This window comes from Equus asinus, chromosome 28 (assembly GCF_041296235.1).
Source record: "Equus asinus isolate D_3611 breed Donkey chromosome 28, EquAss-T2T_v2, whole genome shotgun sequence".
Taxonomy (NCBI): domain Eukaryota; kingdom Metazoa; phylum Chordata; class Mammalia; order Perissodactyla; family Equidae; genus Equus; species Equus asinus.
In genome coordinates, this window is record NC_091817.1 from 38,541,729 (window position 1) to 38,564,604 (window position 22,876).

Sequence of the window (22,876 nt, forward strand, 5' to 3'; positions counted from 1 at the left end):
GGCTTGGCACTGCTCATTGGGCCATGCTGGGGTGGCATCCCGTGTGGCGGAGCTGGAGGGACCTACAACTGGAGTGTGTAACTGCGTACTGGGGGGTTTTGGGGAAAGAGGAAAAAAAAAAAGATTTGCAGCAGATGTTAGCTCAGGTCCAATCTTTAAAAAATAAGTAAATAAATAAAAAGAATCATTTTAAATGTTCCACCTGTCCATGTTTATTCATCTACATCTTTTTCTTTATAGAAAAACATGTTCTAGGTTTAAAAAAAGAAATCAAGAATAAGTAAAAGATAAAAAAGAATAGAAATCAGTCATAATTTTATTCCTCAGAGATGAATACTAGAAAATAAACCCCAAATGTGTTTTGTTTATTGTTGTCTCCTCTGTGATTAGAACAACGCCCAGCACATTTGCTGTTGAATGATTTGGGATGAGTTGCAGAAAGAAGAAAAAAAAGCAACATGTAGAGATAAGTGTGAGTGTATCCTAGTAAAGCATACACGCCAAGCAAAGGTGTAAAAATTTGGAACACATGGGCCACACGCAGGAGACGAGGGATTTGAGTCTGGCAGAGATTAAAATCTGGGAGTTCCTAGATTAATATATTTTGTTTTTCCTATATGGCATTAAAAGAATTTTTGATGAGATCCCAACCTTTAAAAAATCTGAATTTCCAGCTTCTTTTGACAAAACGGAAAGCTCTGGAAACATTGGGATCCCATTCCTACATGATAAAAATAGGCTGGAGCTGAGTGGAGGCTGTCCTTAACAAAGCTCATGTGTTCCCTGAAGTCACCTCCAAGCTCAACTCACTCATTTAGATTCCCTCCTAGACCCTAAAGGCAGTAGAGTTTTCAATCTCTGGTAGGAGAACTCTGGGACTTGATATTGGAAGTCAGGTTGGGGTCAGAGATACAAGGCCATGGCTATCCAAATGGGCAGTTTGTACTTAGTTCAGTGGGCAAGAGGAAGGATTGGACAGCATTCTCTCAGTTACTATTATTGTGTAACAAACCACCCCAAAATTTAGTGGCTTAAGACAACAATAATTTCTTTGGTTTATGATTTTGTGAACGGGCAGTTTTGGTTGGCTCAGCTGTATGGTTCTTCTGGCCTTGACTGGGCTCACACATGTGGCTGGGTCACCTGCTGGGATACCAGGGCTAGTATGACCTCAGCTGGGGCAGGTTGCTCCATGAGGTCTCTCATCCTCCAGCACACTAGCCCAGCTTGTTCACGGCTGGGTAAGGTTCCCAGAGAGGGAGTGGGAGTTTGTAAGGCCTCTTGAAACCCAGGCTTAGAACTGGCACACCATCACTTCTTCTACATTCTATTGGCCAAAGCAAGTCACGATGCTAGCCCAGATTCAAATGGTGGGGAGGAAGACTCCACTTCTTGACGGGAGGAGCTACAAAGTCACATTGCCAAGAGATGTGAATACAGAGAGAGAGGACATTTTTGCAAAGAGTCTGTCATAGTTACCATTGGAGGGGTATTTTTGACAATATCATTTGGAGTGGGATATGCTCAGTATGACTGGAATTGTTTTCTATTTGTAACAGAAAAGTGCTGCCAATCTATACCAATAGATAACTTCATGAAAGGATTTGAGAGAGACAGATGCCCAGCTTGTGCCTCTTCCAGCTTCTTGTCCAGGGACTCCTGAGTTTCAGTTTGAATACACAGCTTAGTGAAAGTCAGACAGTTTCTCCAAGATTTCTGTAAATAAGTGAACAGAAAGTGAGACAACAGCAGGGAGCCGACAGCTATGATAGAAACATAAAGATGTTTCTATTCTTCACAATAGTGTAGAAACTGCATTCCCCCGGGTCTGGCTAGGGCCTAAACCACCATCTGCATTCATGCCTTTATGATATGAAGTTCTCTCTTACTTGGTCAACTTTTAAATACAAATAGCTTGTGGGAAGGATAAACTCACACATTAGTGTGAATTAGTCTCGGATATTAGATTCTCTAATACCAGGAGGACCCTGGGTTGTAAGAGAGCCTGGAAGAGGGAGGAAGAAGACATGGGAGAGTTTGAAGGCGAGGAAGGTACTACACAAAACATTGTCAGCTTCTCTTCCACCCTGAAGGCTAATTCTTCAGGAAGCACCGTTGAGTCTGTTCTTCTGCTCTGTGGTGGCAAAGAGAAAGTTTCAGATAGAAGCTAGGCCACAATTTTGATTTTTCACTCCAAAAGGTAGGCATGGTGGTGAAGGGAGAGGAAGGGTGAGGGATGGGATACCCTCTCATGTGTCTGTTAGAGTGATTCCCAATGGACCACCTATGAGACAGCCTTAAAGAACAGTCCTCATGCCACAGACGTCTGTAAATACTGATGATGTCCTTGGGGAACTGCCTTAAAAGGTTGGACACCTGTCTCCTTAGTTTGTGTCTCAAGGCATTTTATCTTCAATAATGAGTGTGCTCCACCCCCTTGTCTATAACTCAAAATACTCTCTCATGAGTGCCCCAGGATATATGCATAAGAATATTTAAAGGGGCATGGTTCCTGAGAACAAAGTACTGGAACAACTAAAATATCCACCAATAGTGGAATGGGTAAGTGAGGTGCATGGTTATCTAATGGTCCACTATAAGCAGTGAAAATGAATGAGTTGAAACCATCACAATAGCATGGATGAATTTCAAATCATGATGTTGAGCAAGTTATTGTAGACTATAGTATATCATTTTTGTTCTTGTACATGAGAAACCAAATAATATAGTGTACCTAGTTGTAAAACTATAAATAAATTTTTACCACAAAAGTTAGAGCAGTGGTTACATCTGGAGGAGGGGGGAGGAATGTGAAAAGCAGGGAGTCACAGGATGTTGAAAAAAGAAAAGAAGGAAGGAAGAGACAGGAAGGGAAGGAGGAAGGAAAGAGAGGGAGAAAGAATATAGGTTAGAGAAGTAATCTGCCTTCTCAATACACTTTAGACTAAACCACACCCTTAGAGCGGGGTTTCTGGAGTTCTGTAGCATTGATACGTGGGCTGGATAATTCTTTGTTGTAGGGTGCTGTCCTGTGCATTGCAGGATGTTGAGAAGCATCTATTCACTAGATGCCAGTAGCGCACTCCACCCCACCCCACCTCTCCCGAGTCTCCCAAAATGTCTTTAGACATTGCCAAATGTCCCCTGAGGGGCAAAACCACCCCGGTTGTGAAGTACAAAGGAAATCTTTCACATGTGTGGCTCATGCTCTTTAGACCAGAAAGGTCTACCTTTAACAGAGGGTCGCCTGGAGGGCTCATATGACCGGCAGTCATCAATAATCTCCTGCAACTGTGAAGGGCAGTCTTCACCCAGAGGCTCCTGGTACTGGTCCATAACCACCCGCTGGTAGATCTGCTTGGAATCAAAGCCTAGCATAGGAACAATAGGATGGGAGGCTTAAAAATTTGATCTGGCACACATCTCTCTGGATGCTGATGGCTGGCATCAGAACTAGAGACTCTGAGTATTGAAGAAACAAGAGCTTCCAATGACCCATTGACCAGCCCAGGCAGTGCCCACATTGGAGTACAACGCTCCCAGGACAGCATTGATGGGAATTTCTAGTCTATCGGAAGGAGACCCAATCCCAGCATCATCCAAGCCAGGCTTCACACTGGTTACCTTCAAAAGGGACCTTCCCAGTGGCAATTTCCCAGAGGACGATTCCAAAGCTAAAAGAAAACCAAGAAACTGAATAACCATAATGTTTCTCTTTTCCTATGCACCTCTAGGCATTTCCAGAAAACTCAGTGAATTTTCTGATTACCACCCGATCCCACTCAATAGAGTTGAGTTACAATGGTCCTCAAAGGTGGGGTTTGCCCTCGGCTTTCCCGTCTTGTTCATCTGAGTTAGAATCTGCACAAGAACATGAACACACCTGTATATTTCAGCTTTTATGTCATATTTACGATACACATTTTCCAGTCTCTCAGGTGAGATGTATGCTGCAGAAATGACTCTCTCTGCTTCTTTTCCCTTAGTTCCTCGACTGATGGAAGTCTGTGTTTTGCTCAACTCAAATCCTGCAAGCTAGATAGAGACGTGACTTAGAGACAAAAAGAAACAGCACGATCTTGGGAGTGGAGTAGAGGGCAGGGAGTTGGTGCTACACACAATTGTCAGCGGATGGTCTTTTGCCTCTGGGATTTATTTCCAGTGCTGTCCTCTGCCTGTGTGGCTACTCCAGCACTGGCATTATGGGTTCAACTTACAGCACATCGACCAAGAGATACACAAAGAAGTGTCTTCTATATAAGATGGGACAATGAAGGTTACTTGAGATAATGGCTGTAAAGCACCTGTAAGACTTGGTGAGCTGCAGTTGTTCTGGTATTACTACGTTAGATACAGGGCTTTCTCACTTGAAGACTCAACTTCCTTATGTCACCACATGACTTTCTTTCTCTCAGAGCAGATGAAAAAATGACTTGGGAGCATCTCCTCTCTTCTTTCTGATCATATAGAGTGGCCAGCCTGTTCCTTTGGATTTAATATAACTGTAAGTTACCCCACCAACCCTGCATGTCCAACGCCATGTTCTTTGAAGCCACAGCATAGTTAATGGCAGTGTATATTCTCCTTGCTCCCTGCACACCTGTCATTAGCACCATCAGTGTGCAAAGGGCTGCCAGCCCCAAACTCAGCCAGATACCCAAATCTGGGGGCAAAGTCAGGAAAAGGATTAGACATTTAGATGGCTCATCCCCCTTTCATTCACAAGTTCACTGAGCACTGACATCCTCTGACATCTGACACCATGTTAGATACCAGGGATGAAAGGCTGAATAACACATGTTACGGTTAGGTGGGATGAGCACCATGAGTATGGTGTAGACATGGTGCTTTGGGAGCACTTAAATCATATCAGTGAGGGGGAAAGGGATCCGAAAGGCGGAAAAGACCTGTCTTCTGTTATTTGAAAGCTGTTCCTGACGCTCATAAGGCTGGAAAAAAGAAAGCCATCAATGGATGACAAAGAAAATATTCTTTTAGCATTTGGGAATTGTGGACATTGAATTAACAAAACATTTTCCTCTTCCATTTGAGAATCTGACTTTCAGTTAACTTTTTGGTTCCATTCCCCTGGGAACCTGATAAAGGCACACTGTCACCTATGCTCCTACGTAATATTGCTGATGATAAAAGATGACTGTTGATTGGTAAATTGCTTATAGATGGGGGGTCAGGAGGTACGGGGACTATAAAGAGCTGATGGGGATGCTGGGCTTTGTGGTGACTCATAACTAGCATGCCCCTTGTGGGGACACGTGAAGGTGTGCCCACACAGTTGTTATAAGAGAATATTGACTTCTGTAGGTCATGAGGCTTCTACCCTGGACGGCCCTGCACCCCCCTGAGGGGAGCCTCTTTCTCTAGTACCTGGGGCAAAAGCAAAATAAATATCTCCTGGATGACTGTGGGGACAGCTGTGGGGACTACCACTGGAGAGAAGGATTTGATGCTGCCTTGCTGGCAAGCTGTGTTTCCTGCCTCATACCCTTCCAGGTGACTCCCAATATCAGTGAGACCTATGGCTGTCCTGTGCGTCCGAATTCTTAGTTGGACCTAAGAAGATCCCTTGGTGGGTGCTGGAGGGATGTAGAGGTGGTGTCCAAGCACCTCAAGGGAAATGGCTCTTAGCCCATTCCTGCTAAGCAGGCAGTGAGGGAAGACAAGCATCAGAACAGCAGACAGGATTGAGTCTGTCCTGTGGTGGGCACACAGAAAGGTGTCCAGCCAGTGGAGGAGTTGAGCTCAGTTCTAAGGTTAAGGCAGAGAAACAAGCAGGCACAGCACTTCTAGGAAACGTGTCCCTCTCCCACCACCAGTCACACAGGCCAAATCCAAAGAACCCCCTGGAAGGCTGCACTCACCTTCACTTTGTAGCCATCAGTTACCAGGAAGCTTGTGCTGCTGATGTTTCTGTGGAGTTCTGGAGATGCTTCCGAATGGTGCAACCTGACATGACCAAAGGCAAGGAGAATTAGTGACCTTTGCACAGACTTTCTTGGGGGGCTTGACAGTCATTACTGGGATAATGAGGCTGGTCAGTATCACGCCTTCTTCATGGGTAGCTATCCATGGATAGGTGGGGAAACCAGGATGCAGAAGTGAGATTTGACAGTTGTGTACTGTGAGTGTAGAGCAGAGCTAAGATGGAACCCCAAGTGTCCATTGGACAAGTGGGTGTGACAGTCCTTGGGCAGCGTGTATGATCTGGTACTAGAGGTCACGTTAGGTGGAGAAAGATGAAGGTGCCTCTCTGGTTCTCTGCCTAGGGAGTGATGGGCAGATCCAAGTGCCCAGAGGCATGGCTGGATGGTTGGACCATGCCTAGGATGCTTCTGGTTGAAACAGGATGTGAAGCTGGGGTTTCCTCCAACTTAGTAAGTGGTAAGTGCTTTGGATTGATGGAGCCCCTGCATCCCAACTTGGTTATTATCATAGTAACTGCCTTAGGTTGAGTTCTCCCAGCAGCAGATCATGAGCCAAGGATTTGGGTACAAAGTGATTTATTAAGAAGGTATTCCTAGGCAAAACTGGCAAGAGAGTGGAGGAAGCAGTATAGAGAAGAAGAAGAAATAAAGCGAGAGTGTGATTTCACTTGAAGTTCCAGCCTCAGCATGATCCCATGGGGCTCTCTGGAGGATAATTACCCTTCAAGGTTTGCTCCGCATGAAGCAAAGAATCTGGACTTTTGTACTCACACCTGTTGTTCAATGGCGATGGACTGGGAGCAAGGGGGATTGAGACAGGAACGGTGGAGATAAAACTCATGGGCACTTTCAGCTATCTATAAGGGCAAAGGGGCTCCAGCGCCCACGGATAGTCCTCTGTAGATGGCAGCCGTGAGGTGTCAGCAGCAAAGCATGCCGAGTGGGGGATGAATATGCAGAGCCGGCGAAGAGGCCGTCTGGATGGGGCACTGACAGTATTCCCTACAGTCCAAAATTACTTCTTATAAAACTCACTAGTGTAGGGAGTCCAGAAGAAATAAACTTTATGATTTCAAAGAAATAGCTAGGCAGGGTCTCCAAAAGTATGGGATAAGTGGTATGCAAGATGACATCGTGACAAAATTATTCTCTCTTCAATTTATTCCAGTCTTTCTGATCCTATCAAGGAGAAAGTCTTGGTTGGTGTCAGGTGTCTTTAACATCTCTCTAAATCTGTTAATATCTCCTTTGTACAAAGAGAACGTGGGTCTGAATTATGGACCTTTGGCAGGCAGCATGATCCAGCCAGAATTTCATAACGTTGCTTTGGTTTCATTTGTGGTCACCTTTTTGTGGCAAGTGATTCTAGTTTCCAATTTATGGTAATAATAGAAAGTATCCTTTTCTTTTACTTATTTAGCTTCTTAAAAAGTGAGCTATTTTAAGGAAACATATGAAGTAAATAATACTAGCAGGATTGTGGATATGGTAGAAACTATGGAAGTGGTCTGTGAGTGACTGACCTTTGGGGATCCTTGGGATAAAGGAAGCACAGACTATATGAGAGTAGGTAGAGTTGACAGATAAAATACAGGACATCCAGTTGATTTTGAATTTTGGATAATCAATGGATTTTTTTTAGTATAAATATGTCCCAAAATTCCATGGGACATACATCTCCTAAAAAATTATTTATTAATTATCTGAAATTCTATATATCTGAAATTTTAGTAAAAGTATGTCTTATGTAATATTTGGGACATATTTATACTAAAAAATTATTCATTGCTTATCTGAAATTCAAATTTAACTGGGCACTTTTTTTTTGTTTGCTGAGGAAGATTTGCTCTGAGCTAACATCTGTTGCCAATTTTCCTCTTTTTGTATGTGAGCCACTACCACAGCATGGCCACTGACAGACGAGTGGTGTAGGTCAATGCCCAGGAACTGAACCTGAGTGGCCGAAGAGGAGCATGCCTAACTTACCACCTAAGCCACTGGGGCTGGCCCTAACTGGGCATCTTGATGTTTTGTTTTATTTTGCTTTTTTTTTTTTTTTGCCTGAGGAAGATTCACCCTGAGCTAACATCTATAGTCAATCTTCCTCTTTTTTTGCTTGAGGAAGACTACCCCTGAGCTAACATCTGTGCCAATCCTCCTCTACTTTATATGTGGGTCGCCACCACAACATGGCTGATGAGTGGTATAGGTCTGCACCCAGCATCCGAACCCATGAACCCAGGCCGCTGGAGCAGAGCACACAGAACTTAATCACTATGCCGTGGGCCAGCCCTAGGATTTTGTATTTTTATTTGCTAAATCTGGCAACCTTAAGAGTAAGAGCTGTCCAGCTCCACAAGAGCAGCCTGGACAATAAATTCCACCCTCAATTCTGTGAGCTGGTGCTCACTGGGTGAAGCCTCCTTTTCCCTCCTGTCTAAGGTGTTCTAATCAGAGTAAGTAGAAAACAGCTTATGGAAGGCGAGACTCGTGGGGCTTCCAGCCTGTTCTCTCATCACATCTGGGATTATCAGTAGGGGAGACAGACTCATTCTGTTCTTCTTGGTGCCCTTTCACCCGCTCTGGTACCTGTACAAGCCTTTGGCTGCCTGCAGGACCAGGAAGATGCGCAGAGCAAATATGATGTCCTTGTCCTTGTCCAGCAGTTCTCGCAGGGTCCCGAGCTCACAGTACTCCATGACGATGGAGAATTGAGGTGGGGTCACTGATGGAAAGGAGCCAAACACTATGAGGATCCTGCTCCACTCAGAGCTCCCACTCTCTGCAGCCCACCTCCCCCTCTCTCTACAGAGACAGACTCAGCTCTGCTGTGAGTCTCATTTCTCCCCCACCCTCTATCCCCATCTCACACAGTTTGCTCCCCGACCTCCTTGAATGGGTCAAATACCTGCAGAGTTCCCATACCTCTTCTTCGTGGTATAGGGTATGTCATAATTCTACATTTGGCTTAGCTACTTGAGTAATGTCCCCCCCACTCAACTGTAAGCCCCAAGAGTACAGAGTCTGTTTTATTCATACAGTGCTCACAAGGAGCTGAGTAAATATGTGTGGAAGGAAGGAATGATGCACAGACTTCAGGGGCTGGCGAGGTGAGAGAAACTCAGACAAGAAGCCGAGGTCTCAAGTCATGGGCCTGAGATGCAGGAACCAACACACACAGTGTCAGTCACTCAGTCATCACCCAGGAGAATAAACGTCACTGGAAGTTTTCGTTCAGGCTGGAATTCTAAGCCCCAAAATCAGGTCACCTGAGGCTGTGGAGAAACTTCCAGAGGGGATAAAATGGGGGTTGCTCTGTCCTGTCTGTAGGCAAGAGCAGCAAAACAGAACCAGCAGGAGAAGCCATGCCATGAGGGAAAACGTGGCCACATTAAAAAATAAAAATTAAAAAGAAGCTGACACATCAGGTTCTCGGCAAAGAGGCGGTTAATTTAGTTTTTAGGCTTAATCTACACCGATGACGATCAAGGTTAGATTCCTTGTTTAGGTCAGTCAGCCTTATATTTGATAGCAACGAAATGCACCCATCACCTAGGGCAACATCTGAACAAGTGCCCTCTCAGTTCCCAGTGGTCTGGTAGGAGACATGGCCACATCAGTGCAAACCAGCCCTCTGGCTGAAGCCAGCTTCAAACCCTCTTCTCAAGAAAGAAGATGGGAACTTGCATCCTGGGAGTGGAAACAAATTAATGTTGATAGTAATACCAATGTGTAGATTTTGCCCCTTTGACTGTTCTTTAAAAATGCAACACATTATAGCACAGAAGATATATGACAGACCACCAAGAGCATGACCTATCCCAGAAGCACCCTTACCTGTTTCATCAATGCAAATCCCAAATATACGCAGGGTGTTGGGAGAATCAAATTTCTTCATGGTTCTGATCTCATTATTGAAAGTATGCCTCACTATTCTATGAAGATAAAAGGGGAAATTAAGATTTCAGGACTGGAAGGTCCCCCAGAGAACATCTGGTGTAGTGATTGTCTGTGTATGTGTGGGGCGGGAGGGACTGTCAGCATCTCCTGGGGTGAGAACTGGTGCTGGGATGAACTTGGCCACTGATGGCAGTGTATGGAACCCCTTAGATGTATTTGGCAGCAGAATTAGCATGTACGATACATGCTACAACACAGATTTACCTTAAAAATGTCATGCTAAGTGAAAGAAGCCAGACACAAAAGTCCACATATTGTATTATTCCATTTGTGTGAAATGTCAAGAATAGGCAAATCTATAGAAACAGAAAGTACATTAGTAGTTGCCTAGGGCTAGAGTTGGTGGGTGGGAGTGAATGGGAGGTGACTGCTAATGGGCATAGAGCTTCTTTTGGGGATGATGAAAATGTTCTAAAATTATATTGTGGTGATCATTGCACAACGCTATAAATATATTAAAAGCCATTAAATCGTACACTTTAAATGAGTGAATCTTATGGTATGTAAATAATATCTCAATAAAGCTGTTAAATATAATCTCAGTCAAAATCTCAATGTGTATTTTGAAGAATGTGATAAATTTTCTCCGATACTCACTTAGCTAAGTCACCCTGAGAAAGAAGAGTCAAGAAGAAGGAGATGCCTTACTAGATATTGAGAATTATTACAAAGTCATAATAAAAACAAAACAAAACAAAACACAGTGTGTTAATGGTACAAAGACAGACAAGTTGACCAGTGGAACAGATGAGAGAGATCAGAGCCCCATCCATGTCTAAATAGAAACTTCACATACAATAAATGGGGCACCAAAAATCAACAGGGAAGAACATTTAATAGATGGTGTAGAGAAAATGGACTCACCATGTGGACAAAAATAAAACTAGGCCCTATATAACATCACATACAAAGGTGGATTCCTGCAAGCTTAAAGCCTAAATGTGAAAAATAAAACTGTAAAATTAATAGAAGAAAATCTGGAATAACTTTGCCACCTAGGGTTGGGGAAGGGCTCCTCAAGAGCACAAATTTTGGTGGATTTGATTACAACAAAATTTAAGAGGTCTGTTTGATGATGGACACCATGGACAAAATTAAAATGTGGATAACGTGATGAGAGACGACCTTTGGAATACTTAAAACTGACAAGTGATTAATTTCCACAATACATAGGATCTTCTACAAACTGACAAGACAACAACAGCAACTGTGACAGAAAAAAGGGCAGAGGATATGAACAGGTACTATATAGAAGTGGAAACCCAAATAGCTAAGTCATAAGAAAAAAATGTTCAAATTCATTAGTAAACAGAGAAATGCAAATTATAATAAGTATAAGATATTACTTTATAACTATAAGGATGAAAAAAATTAGAAAGCTGGATAATACCAAGGGTTGGTGGAGACATGCAACTATAGAGCTTTCAGTCATTGCTGGTGGGAGAGTAGGTGTATTCAATCCATTGTGAAGAATTATCAGGTAGAACTTAGTCAATTTCATATATGCAAATCCTATGATCCATCAGTTCCTCTCCTGGCAATATAGCCCAAAGAAATTCCCACATAGGTCCATAAAGGCATATATCATATTATTTTTGGTGGCGAAAAGTTGGGAACAGATTGGGTTCTATAACTGGAAAAATAGCTAAAATGTGGGTCTACACCACGGACAGCAATCAGAAGGAAAGGACTACAAGTCCATGATGCTGAGTGCAAAAAGTAAGAAAAGCAGGAAACAGACATACAACGCTACCATTTGTGAAAAATGAAAATGTATGCACATGTAATGACAACACACATTTTGCAAGAACACATACAAGCAAAACACTTTATTGTCTGTGGTGGGAGGATGGGGAACTGAGAAACATGAATGAAAGAGAAAAGATTTTTAAAAATACATGAATAAAAGACAGAAGTTTCTAGCATTGAGGTGAGAAGACATGCAATTAAGCATAGGCTCTGCTCCTTAATAGTGGGGGCAAGTCATTTAACCCTTTGGGGCTGGGCTTTCCCCACCTAAAAATGGAGACAATGTCCCTCTCTCCTTGGGAAGTTATAGGGAGGAAGTGGAACGATGCATGAGACAACTATACAAAAGGACTTACCCAATGCTTCTGGCCTGTGATTTGCTGAATACTTTTATGGCCACTGGAGATTTGTGGTATTCTCCTTTATAAAGTGTGCTGAATTCACCTTTCGTTAGTGGGATCCCATCCCATCCTGAAAGCTCCTCTTTCTTAATCTCCTTGATTTGATCTTGTGGGATCTCCTTCATGGGTTTCTGTAAGTCTGACCTCAGCCAGGGAGAAAAGGAAATAGAGTCAATGAGCTGAGGAAGGTGTCCTAAGGGAAAGAGGCATCTTCGGAACACGTGAGTGGGAAGCCCTTACACCATAAACCAAAGCTGGCACTGGCTGGAGTGTCCGATTGATGCATCTAGGGGAGAGGTGCCAATGCCTCTGAGTGACTGGTAAAGACACAGCTGGATGGTTAACAGAAATGTGTCCTTTCTCTCCTCTTCAAATCCTGCCTGTCTCTCCAGCCTAAATCTCCATTTCTACCCGTCTCTTTCACTTGGCACTTGAGCATTTAGCATCTTGTCTAGTCATTTCAGTTCTAATACTTAGATACATAGTTCAGGCTCAGTAACTCCACTACTGTTATGTGTACACATGTCTCTCTTCCCTCTCCCTTCCTCTACCCCATGGCTGTGAGCTCCTGGAAGGCAGGGTCCTTCTCTGCATCTTAGTTTCCTCTATGTACAGGTTCTGTCATAAAGCAGATACTCTCAGTTTTGTTGAATGAATGAATGAGCATTTAAAATTTGATATGAATTTCTTCTTACAAATTCAGCAAAAGGATTGAAGCTGTGATGTTATCTAAAGGAAGTTTTCAGCACTTTGACAGGTGCTAGAAGATATCTTGCTGGTCAAGAAGCTCCCTTCAAATGCTGCTCTATGGACAAAAGCCTGGGCTGGCCACGAGCACATTCCAAAACCTGTTAGCTGCTTCCAGCCATCCAGCCCAGAAAACAGACAAGGATGGGGGTAGGGGCAGGCCGGAGTTCCTAGTAAACAAATGACTTCTAGTTTGGGGACAGTCAGAGGTAGCAGGGCACATGATAACTCACATTGCCTCACGATTCTCCTGGTTTCTTCGATGCTGATTTCCAATTTTCTCAATGAAGCTTCTACAATTTCATCTCCTGCAGGAAAAAGAGTAGCAAATACTCAAAAATAGAAATGCTAATTAAAAGCACACAGAGATACTGTTTTTTTACCTGTCAAATTCATTGTGGTAGGAATTATTACTGCTCAAAAATATTTATCTTTCTACTTCTAAGCACACAGGAAGTGCCTTGAAGCCTGGCCGTGTGACTTGCTTTGGCCAAAAAATGAAGTGAAAGAGATGTCAGGGAAGTTCGTGTCAACAAAAAAGTGCCAAAATATTGAAATATACTGGAAGGAAGACAGTGACATTGGAGAGTCTCCTGGACTTTGCCTGAATGAGAAATAAGCTTTTGTTTCCTTAAGACATTGAAGTTTTGATAGATTTTTTTTTTAACCACAGCATAATCTAACCTAACCTGATTTATATACTCAGAAATATGTTTAAAAATTGATAACATACTATACAGAGTGGCCAACCATCCTGGTTTTCCCAGCACTGAGGAGTTCTGTGGACATGAGACCTTCAGTGCTAAAACCAGGAAAGCCTCTAATGGAAAAAAGTATGGAGAAACAGACACTCTCTATACATTGTTGGTAGGAGTGAAATTTGTGTAACCTCTGTGGAGGGTAATCTGGCAACCTCTATCCAAATTGAAAATGCTCATACTCTTTGATCCAGCAATTAGACCCAGTAATTCCACTTCTGGGAATTTTCCTAAAGATATCCTCAAATATATACAAAGATCTCATTGCAGGATTATTTACAATAGTTAAAAATTGGACACAAATGCCCATCACTAGGGAGCTGCTTAAATATATCTGGTCCATGTACACGAAGAAATACTAGACAACTCTATGGATATTTACATAGAAGAATATTCAAGATTATTTAATGAAAAAAGCAAGAAGCAGAACAGTGTGTCAGTATGTGGCCGATTGTGTAACAACAACAAAATACATACACTTGATGTCAAGGTGAGTCAATATACCTTGATGTCAAGGGTGAGTGGGAGGCTTTCTTCTCATGCTGGGCCTTTTTTGTACCTTTTGAATTTTGTACCATGGGAATGTATTACGTAACAGAAATGTTTTTACAAAATTTAAAAGCGAGAACAGGAAGTAAATCCTTTCCTCTAAGTTGATGACACCAATATGCCTCCCACCTCCACCAGGAAATGGACCGATGAGCACAGAAGATTAGGAAGGTCAGGGAGCAATCCTGCTCTTCAGCTGGGTCAGACTCTACCCCGCCCCAACTTCCCTCTAACCCAGTCTCTGACTCTCTTTCTCCTTGGCAGCAGCTGTTTGTTTGGGGGATTACAAATGCTTCACTTTCCGTTATCCAGAAAAAGATTCATTTTTTCTGCAGGTCTCCCCCAGACCTGATTTGTCCTGCTGGAGTCTCTCCTGCTGATATGACTTGGGATGGACTGCCCTCCCCATCCAGGTGGCAGAACAGTTCTTCCTCTGGGCTCTGGTGCCCAGAAGATTCATCCAAATGTCCTTTACCCTCTCCTCATTCCTCTTTCTCCACCCATAATCCTTACAAGAGGGAAGGATTTGGAATTCGTATCACCAGGATCTGTAAAAGCGTAAAGAGACCACATTTGTTTCCATTCTTCCGCCCTCTTCCGTCTTCTGCTGGCCATGGCTCCACTGTCATCCCCCACTCGAACCTAGCCCACATCTCATCCCCTTAGAAACTTGTCCTCCACTAAGTCAAACTAGGGCCATTCTAGTTTAAGCCATGGTCATCTCTTACATGGGCTCTATAGTGGTCTCCTAACTGGGCTCAACTCCCACTCTTGGTCCGCAGGGGTATGTTGAATTATTAGTCCGAGTTCTTCACTCCCAATGTAGGAGGAGGAACATACATCCACACCCTGGCCATAGCCTCATAACAGGCACTTTGTACTTCCTGTCCCTTCATGTTGGCTTTGGCCATGTGACTTGCTTTGGATGGTAGTGGACGTGATACAAGTAGAAGTTTCAAATGTCCTGGCACAGTTGGGCTTGCCTTGTTGCAATTCTGCCACAAGAACATTCTCTGGGTACTCACTGCTTCTTCAGCCTTGGCTCCAGAGTGGGACACATGGATAGACCCAAATTGGACCTGGTGCCTGGAGTCAAGCCCAGACAAGCCCACATGAGATGAGGAGAACCTCAATAGATCCACAGATTCGTGAGAATGAGAATTAATAACCATTGTTTTAAGCCTCTGAGTTTGGTATGGTTTGTTGTGCAGCATCAGTGCAGCAATAAATGACTAATACACATCAGTACGGTCCATTTGCCACATGACAGCCTGAGTGATTTTCTTTTAATACAAGTCAAATCATGACAGGCCCAAGTTTAAGGACCTTCCTTCAGTGGCTACCTATGACTCTTAGAATAAAATCTAAAATTCTTATCATGCCTACACAGCCCTGCATGACCTTGCTCCTTTATCTTTTGGCCTACGGTTCCCCACTTTCATCTGACTCCATTCTCTCCCTTGCCAACCACACTGAAGTTATCCTGGCCCTCTGGCTGTTCTTTGTACATACCAACTTATTCCCACCTCGGGGCCTTCACACTCACCATTGTCTCCGCCTGGAGTGCACCTCTCCTTCATCTTCACATGGCTTGCTCCTTCTCATTATTCAAGGTGTTCATTCAAATGTCACCCCATCAGAGAGGCTTTCCCTGACCACTCTCTCTGCACCCACTGTCTATTTCCACCTCCCCACCCCACTTACGACTTTCATTGCTTTTCAATAAAACAATTTACTTAGCCCTCTATCTGCAGACTTCATGTTCCATGAGGGCAGAGATCTCATCTATTTTGCTCTGTGTGTATCCTCAACACTTAGAACAGTGTCTGGCACACAGGAGTTTCTCAATTTGTGTTTGCTTAGTTAATTAGTTAATTCTTCCTCCTGGATAATTTACATATTAACTGAAGATCCTGGATAAACTAAGGCTGGAAGGAATTAGCTTCTGGAATTTCAGGTATCACATCAAAAAGAGAATGGAAAGGCAAAGAAGACGCATCAGTATTATCTCCCCTCCCTTTTGCCCGTTGGCTTGCCCAAATTTCACCGGCCCCCACCATATCCAGGCCCAGGGACGTTAGGAGTTCCGAGTCATATAAATAGACATCTACTCAAATGTCTTCAGCCTTCCTGCTCCTTTGGTAAATCAAAATGAAATTAATATGCCCCCATTTGCACTCCCTTTCCCCCACCCCCCACCAAAACCTTACCACTTTCCAGATTTTGGAAGACTTTCCTGTCTTCCTCTGCATCCTGCTGATCTTCCTGTTGCCAGGACGCTTTTTGTCTGATGCTTGAAAGAAGGATCCGTTGATCCACCTGAAGTTGCAGTGAGAACTCTTCCCAGACATCTCTCAGCCTTTCATTCACTTCACTGAAGAGTATTTTCTCATGCCCTGCTGTTAGAAACTTCAAGATACTGGGTTTATTGCTGAACTCATGTATCCGCCCCTGGGCTTCCTGGAGGACAGCATGGAAACGGTCCAGGGCATTGATTATCTTATCAGGCAGGCTCCTCCCTCCTTCGGTCTGGAGCATTTGCAGAGGCTGCAGCAGGCCATTGACACGTTGCCCTAGACGCTGGCACTGTTTCTGGCAGTATTTCATCTCGTTACACTGTTTGTAGATAATCTGGCCCAAGGAGATGATCTGCCCCAGTTTATCCATACCTAGAAGAAACTGATGGAACTTAAGTCCCAGGATCTCCTGCATATTTACTACTGGGCTAAAAGAACATCAAGGATGTCTGTGATTTAAATGGCTGAAGAGGTCTCCCCACTATTTTCATGTAAGGTAGAGACAGCCTGATGTCCACTGAAATCTATTCTGTCCTTCCACAGTAACAGAGTTAAAGCCAGGAAGTGTGGGCCCAGCTATATCTCCCAGCCTTTCTTGTGACTTGATGTGGCCATGTGACTAGTCCTCACCAATGTGGTATGAGTGGATATGATATATGCTACTTTGGGCTGAGACAGGTTTGTCTCCTTTATGCACTGTCACCTGGATGCTAGGATGATGCAGCCCTAGGTGTGGTATAGCCCCAAGAAGGAAAGCAGAGTCCCAAGAAGGAAGAATCCTGGATCCCTGAATCATTGCTTGGAGGAGAGTGGCTCACAGGCCTGGAATGTCTGCCATGGACTGTTAAGTGAGCAGGGAATAAATTTCTATTGCATTTGAGCCATTATATTTTGGGGCCGATTTGTTACATCAGTTGAGCCTGTCCTAACAAATGTATCCTGTCAAAGGATATGGATGGCAATAGGATGGTGGGTTGGAAAGCTCAAGCCCTGTCTAAAGCAGGCAAATGTTACTCAGCAAGTCACCAACTGATGCTCTTCAAGGATAAAGGGCCCAGTGGTGGAAGATCTCCCAGCTTTCAAAGAGCAGTCATAATCTGGATTTTTGTGTTCAATCTCCCAATTTAAAATCCTGCGGCTAAGTCGAAAAATGTTTTAAAACCTACGCAGTCCAACACTGTGTAGGTCAAATAAAACATGTTTGCCAACTGGATATTGCCCATGAAGCCCCAATGTGCAACCTTGCCCACAGTTGGCCAAGGATATTCAGGATAATAATAGAAGTTGGCTTCTGTCAATCTCAAATATACCTTTCTGTCTCTTTTCCCAATGCTCGAGCATCCCTGCCTCCCTAGTCCTCACCCCAAGCCCTCTCTACCCCATTTTTAGCAAGCTGCGAATTGGTTCCAGCCTCCTCATTGGCCTAAAATCAATAAGACCTCATGTTGCAAGTGCTGCCCCCCCAAGAGGTATTTGCACTAAAGATTCTAAGGTTTTCCAGGCTCAGAGAAATTGTGGTGGACATTTGTGTTTCCCCACACAGCATCCATTTCTCTACTTCCTATTACTGACCAGGTTTTCAGTAGCTATCTGCTCCTTCCCCATTCAGCAATGAGTTTGCAGGGAATGGTCCCACCCCTGGTTCCAGGGGTGAGACATCGTGTGTCTAAGCCAGGGGTTTTCCATCGAAGGTGACTTTGCCCCTCTTGGGACTTTTTGAAACGTCTGGAGACATTTCTGGTTGCCACAGATGGGGAACGGGTGCTACTGACATCTAGCGGGCAGAGGTCAGGGTGCTACAAGGCATAGGACAGCCCCCTCTCGCCCCCCCCCAACCCTGCCAACAAAGAATTATCCAGCACAAAATGTCAACAGGGCAGGTTCAGAAACTTCAATCTAAGCCATCAGACAATTCCTAATAGCCTATCACAGTGATTAGTTCAAAACTGGGCACCTGGGCCAATTTGAGCAGAGAAGACTATTTGCTGGGGAGCTTCCCTAAGACAGCCTGGGAAGCCAGCTTCTAACTCTTAACCTCTCTTTCTCTTCTCTGAATATGAGAGAGAAAGCATGAAGCCCGGATCCTAAAGCCTTGGAACGAAGCTAACCTATGGATGGCAGGATGGAAAGAAAAGAAAAATCTGAGTCTTTGATGACAACATTGAGCCACTGGTTTGAACTGACCCTGAAGTCTACCTCATTCCTCAATTACAGGTTTCACGAACCAATAACCTTGCTTATTGTTTAAGCCAGTTTGAATCATGTTTGTTATACTTGCAACTCAAGGCAACTGGGTTCAGGAATGAATGATCATAACAACGATGATCACAAATCTCCCTATTGACCTAACACATGCTAACTGCTTTGGAATCACGAGCTCACTGTGGTTTTCGTCGTGTTATAGATAAAGATACTGAAATTCAGGGAGATTGCATTTAAATAAGTACAAGGCCATGGAAACAGTTTCCAATGTACTTTTAAACAAAGATAATCTCAACAGCTCAATGAAACAGGTTGGACACACATTATCACCATTTTACAGATCAGATAGCCATTTGGAGAAGATAATTGGCCTGGAACCCAAATCTGGCTTTAAAATATGAGTAAGAAACTAGCAAAAGTGAACTGAGATAAGCAATCAATTGATAGACTTTCATTTTTGTTGCCTTAGAGTTGCATTGACCTGGCAAGGGAAATAGGTATTAAGGAATGACTAAAAAGACTCAATGGATCTCAGGGTATCCAGCTATTCCCAGTTGCTAAGCAGATGACTTCAAGGCCATTTCTTGGGACTGGGAGGGCAATGGGCTTTACATCTTTCTCTGGTCCTCCGGAGACAGAAATACATGTGAAAGCGTTGCTCAGGGAATCTTGTGGATTTCAGCCGCATAGCTCCAAGCTCCACTTATCTTATTAGTAGCCTCATCAAAAAGCCATATCTCCGCAATAACCAGTCAGAAAAGATAATGGGAAAAATATTTCATTAAATGGCAATTTAAAACAATAAATTTTATAGGAAAAGTGATGGGATGGTATGAAGGAAATCACACAAATCAAAGCTTGAAGAAATGGAGAGAATTGTTACATTTCTGGTTGGTAAGACTAAAAATGACAAATCTGCCAATCCTTCCCAAATGTAAACCCAATTTAACGCGGTTTCAATAAGATTCCCAATGGTATATTTTGGTATTGAAACCAAATGATCGTAAAGTTCATTTGAAAGAGAAAATTAGTAGCCATAACCATGATTTAAAAAAACAGGTAAATAAAGGGACTTACCTATAAGATATTAAAATATTAAAAATTGAATTAACCAAAATCGTTTAGGGCTTATTAAGCATATGATAAAGATATTGAAAGGCTCAAAGGGACTATAACTACATATATACTTTGACCCAACACTGTGAATTTCTAGGAATTTATGCTGTAGAAAAGCTTGTATGTATATAGATAGACGGATACTAAGCTGTTCATTGCCGTGCTGTTTCTAATATGTAAGAACTACTAACAACTCTAATAAGAATGTGTTCATATGTTTTAAAAGTGAAAAATCTTAAAATGGTAGTAACAATATAAACCCAAAAAGAACTCCGGTGCCATTTCCCTCTCCCCTACAATAAAAAATGGTATGAGGCACTCCTTTTCTGAAGCTACATTTCACGTCAGGCTATTCTCCCTGTGCCTAAAATGGATCCCCGAGCTGGGTGGCATAGTGGTTAAGTCCGCGCTCCGCTTCGGCAGCCAGGGATTCGCAATTTCGGATCCCGGGCGTGGACATAGCGCTGCTGGTCAAGCCACGCTGTGGCGGCATCCCACACAAAGTAGAGGATTGGCACAGATGTTAGCTCAGGACCAATCTTCCTCAGAAACACACAAAAAGAACTGGAATTATCCATGTTGGTAATTTCCCCACTGACAACCGGGAGTTCGCCTGTCTAGGGCTGTTGGTGCAATTTTTCTGAGCCAGGTTCCCGAGGCCGCTCCCCGATCTCCACCTTGATCCCCACCCCTGCTCCGCTTCTTCCTTAGCAGGAAGCAGAGAGACCTGAGTAACTTCACCATCAGAGCGGAGGAAACGAAACCAACTGGGTCCTGAGTTCCAGAAAAGCGGACTATAAGTCACCCTCATCCCTACCCCGGGTTCTCCCATCACTGCCCGGGAATCCGGCTGCAGCCCCTCTGCGCCGCCCCTCCTCCCCCCCACCCCGCCTCTGGGGCTCGAGCGCGCCCCGGGACGCCCCGCAGACTCACCCTCGTCCCTCCCGAAGGCGTCCAATCTGTTCCAGGAAGTTCCAGGAAGACACAGGCTTCTCCGAACGCTGCCTGCTGCCTGCTGCCCAGGGGAGAAGTCTGCAGACGCGAGGCTGGGGGGTTGCGAGTCCAGAGCCTCCTTCCCTCGAGTACCCGGCGCTCTGTGCTCTTGACGGCAGTGTGGGATTTCATACGGGCGGCGCCAGCTGTGGCGGGGCGGTCCTGCTTCCTTCCGAAGTGAAACTCGAGACGGCACGTTGTGCCTAAGTCCAGCCCCTACACGGGTCCCTCCAATCAGCCTTTGAACGGCTGTCAGTCTTGCACCCTCCAAAGGCCACTGCCCCTGGGCTGGGACATGGGCAGGGAAGTCTAACGCGTTTCCTTGGAGCTTTGCACGTGGTTCTTGCTGCCAATCACCAGGCTCACGACGCCTGGCTCCCTAGAACCCTTTTCCAGGCAGTTCATAGGGAAGCCTCCTTCCTTCCTCCTGGTGTTCTCCTCCTGTCCTTTAGACACTCTCCCTACCCTCCCAAATTCACTCTGTTATAGAGTACTCATGGGTGCCAGGCTCTCTGCTTGGGGCTGGGGATTCAGAAAGGAATAAGGTCCCAGGGAACTATTATAACCAGGACACAATATGAGAAGGATTGGATGGGCAAAAAACTGTGGGAGCCAGATAGAAGGTTCTTGTGTCTGCTTCTCTGTGTTTGAGAAGGGGGTTGGGGTGTGGTGGGGACACACACCTAAGTGGGAAAAAGAGCACTTCCTCCTCTAAGGTCATTGCAGAGCTTTCTGTTACAGTGTGAGATGTGTTTTATTAAAGTTAGCTGTGCCCCCAGCTGGAAAGTCTAAGTGATGTCATTCATTTTCTCATCAGGCTATTTTACTCTGAAAGGACAGACTTGGATTGTACAAAAAGATGTTATGGATTGGGAAGGCAGGGGTTGAGGATGTCTGGGGTGTTTGTTTATTCACTTTTTTGCCCCTGCTATTGTTCCCCATCTATCGCATCATTAGTTTTCTTCTTATCTTAGGTCAGCTTCTCTAGAAGCAGAGCCTGAGAGAGAGATTCAGGTACATGTGATTTATTGAAGGAAGGCTCTCAGGACAGAGGGTAGGATAGGGCAGGGGGGAGAAAAAACACTAAGCAAGGATGTGGTCTCAGTGGATTCTACCTTCAGCCAGATTCCTTGGGGAGGTCTGGAGCACAACGCTCTGGAGCAAGAGGCAGCTTCCATTCTGCCCAGGATAGGTCACATGTGAGATCACAATAAATCTTAACAATTTCAAGAAGCTTGAAATCATACCAAGTACCTTTTCTGACCATAATGGAATGAAACTAGAAATCAGCCGAAGGAAAAATTAACAAACACATAGAAATTAAACAGCACTTAAACAACCATTGTGTCAAAGAAGAAATCAAAAGAAAATTAGAAAACACCTCAAGACAAATGAAAATGAAACACAACATACCACAACCTATGGGATGCAGCAAAAGCAGTACTAAGAGAGTAGTTCATAGTGATAAATATCTACGTTAAAAAAGAAGAAAAATCTTAAATAAACAACCTAACTTTACACTTTAAGGGGCTAGAGAAAGAAGAACAAAATTAAGCCCACAGTCAGAAGGAAGGAAATAACAAATATTAGAGCAGAAATAAATGAACTAGAAAATAGAAAAAAACCAATGAAACTGAGTTTTTTTAAAAGAAAAGATAAACAAAATCAACAAACCCTTAGCTAGACCAAGAAAAAAGAGAGAGATTAAAATAAATAAAATCATAAGTGAAAGACATTACAATTCATGTCACAGAAATAAAAAGAATCATAAGAGACTATGATGAACAATTGTATGCCAACAAACTGGATAACCTAGAAGAAATGGATAAATTCCTAGAAACATACAACCTACCAAGACTAAATCATGAGGAAACAGAAAGTCTGAACAGGGGGCCGGCCCCGTGGCCAAGTGATTAAGTTCGTGAGCTCTGCTTCGGTGGCCCAGAGTTTCACCAGTTCAAATCCTGGGCGCGGACATGGCATCGCTCATCAAGCCATGCTGAGGTGGCATCCCACATGCCACAACTAGAAAGACCCACAACTAAAACTACACACCTATGTACCAGGCAGCTTTGGGAGAAAAAGGAAAAATAAAATCTCTCTCTAAAAAAAAAAGAAAGTCTGAACAGATCTATAACTAGTATGAAGACTGAATCAGTAAT

General features: G+C 43.8%; 1 protein-coding gene across 2 annotated transcripts; it reads right to left on the bottom strand.

Annotated features, from left to right (window-relative positions):
* Positions 1-187: 187 nt before the first annotated feature.
* MLKL (mixed lineage kinase domain like pseudokinase) lies at positions 188-20,930 on the bottom strand. Of its 2 annotated transcripts, none has more exons than XM_014850012.3 (11): positions 20,655-20,930; positions 16,317-16,785; positions 13,033-13,107; positions 12,008-12,191; positions 9,780-9,877; positions 8,532-8,667; positions 5,880-5,964; positions 3,884-4,035; positions 3,625-3,674; positions 3,231-3,371; positions 188-1,716 (listed from the first exon to the last, which is right to left on the bottom strand). In XM_014850012.3, the coding sequence occupies exons 1-11, from the start codon at positions 20,844-20,846 to the stop codon at positions 1,685-1,687; spliced, it is 1,614 nt and encodes a 537-aa protein (XP_014705498.1). In that variant the 5' UTR covers positions 20,847-20,930; the 3' UTR covers positions 188-1,684. The 2 variants fall into 2 exon arrangements, with proteins under 2 accessions (XP_014705498.1, XP_014705578.1); XM_014850092.3 differs by having other exon boundaries at positions 16,317-16,775; positions 20,655-20,913.
* Positions 20,931-22,876: the final 1,946 nt, after the last annotated feature.

Coding starts and splice junctions, on each gene's coding strand:
- MLKL (XM_014850012.3), bottom strand. CDS start 20,846: ATGAAATCCCACACTGCCGTCAAGAGCACAGAGCGCCGGGTACTCGAG. Junction 9,878..12,007: donor TCACAGGCCAGAAGCATTGG/GTAAGTCCTTTT, acceptor TTATCTTCATAG/AATAGTGAGGCATACTTTCA. Junction 1,717..3,230: donor CAGGCGACCCTCTGTTAAAG/GTAGACCTTTCT, acceptor ACTTATTTACAG/AAATCTTGGAGAAACTGTCT.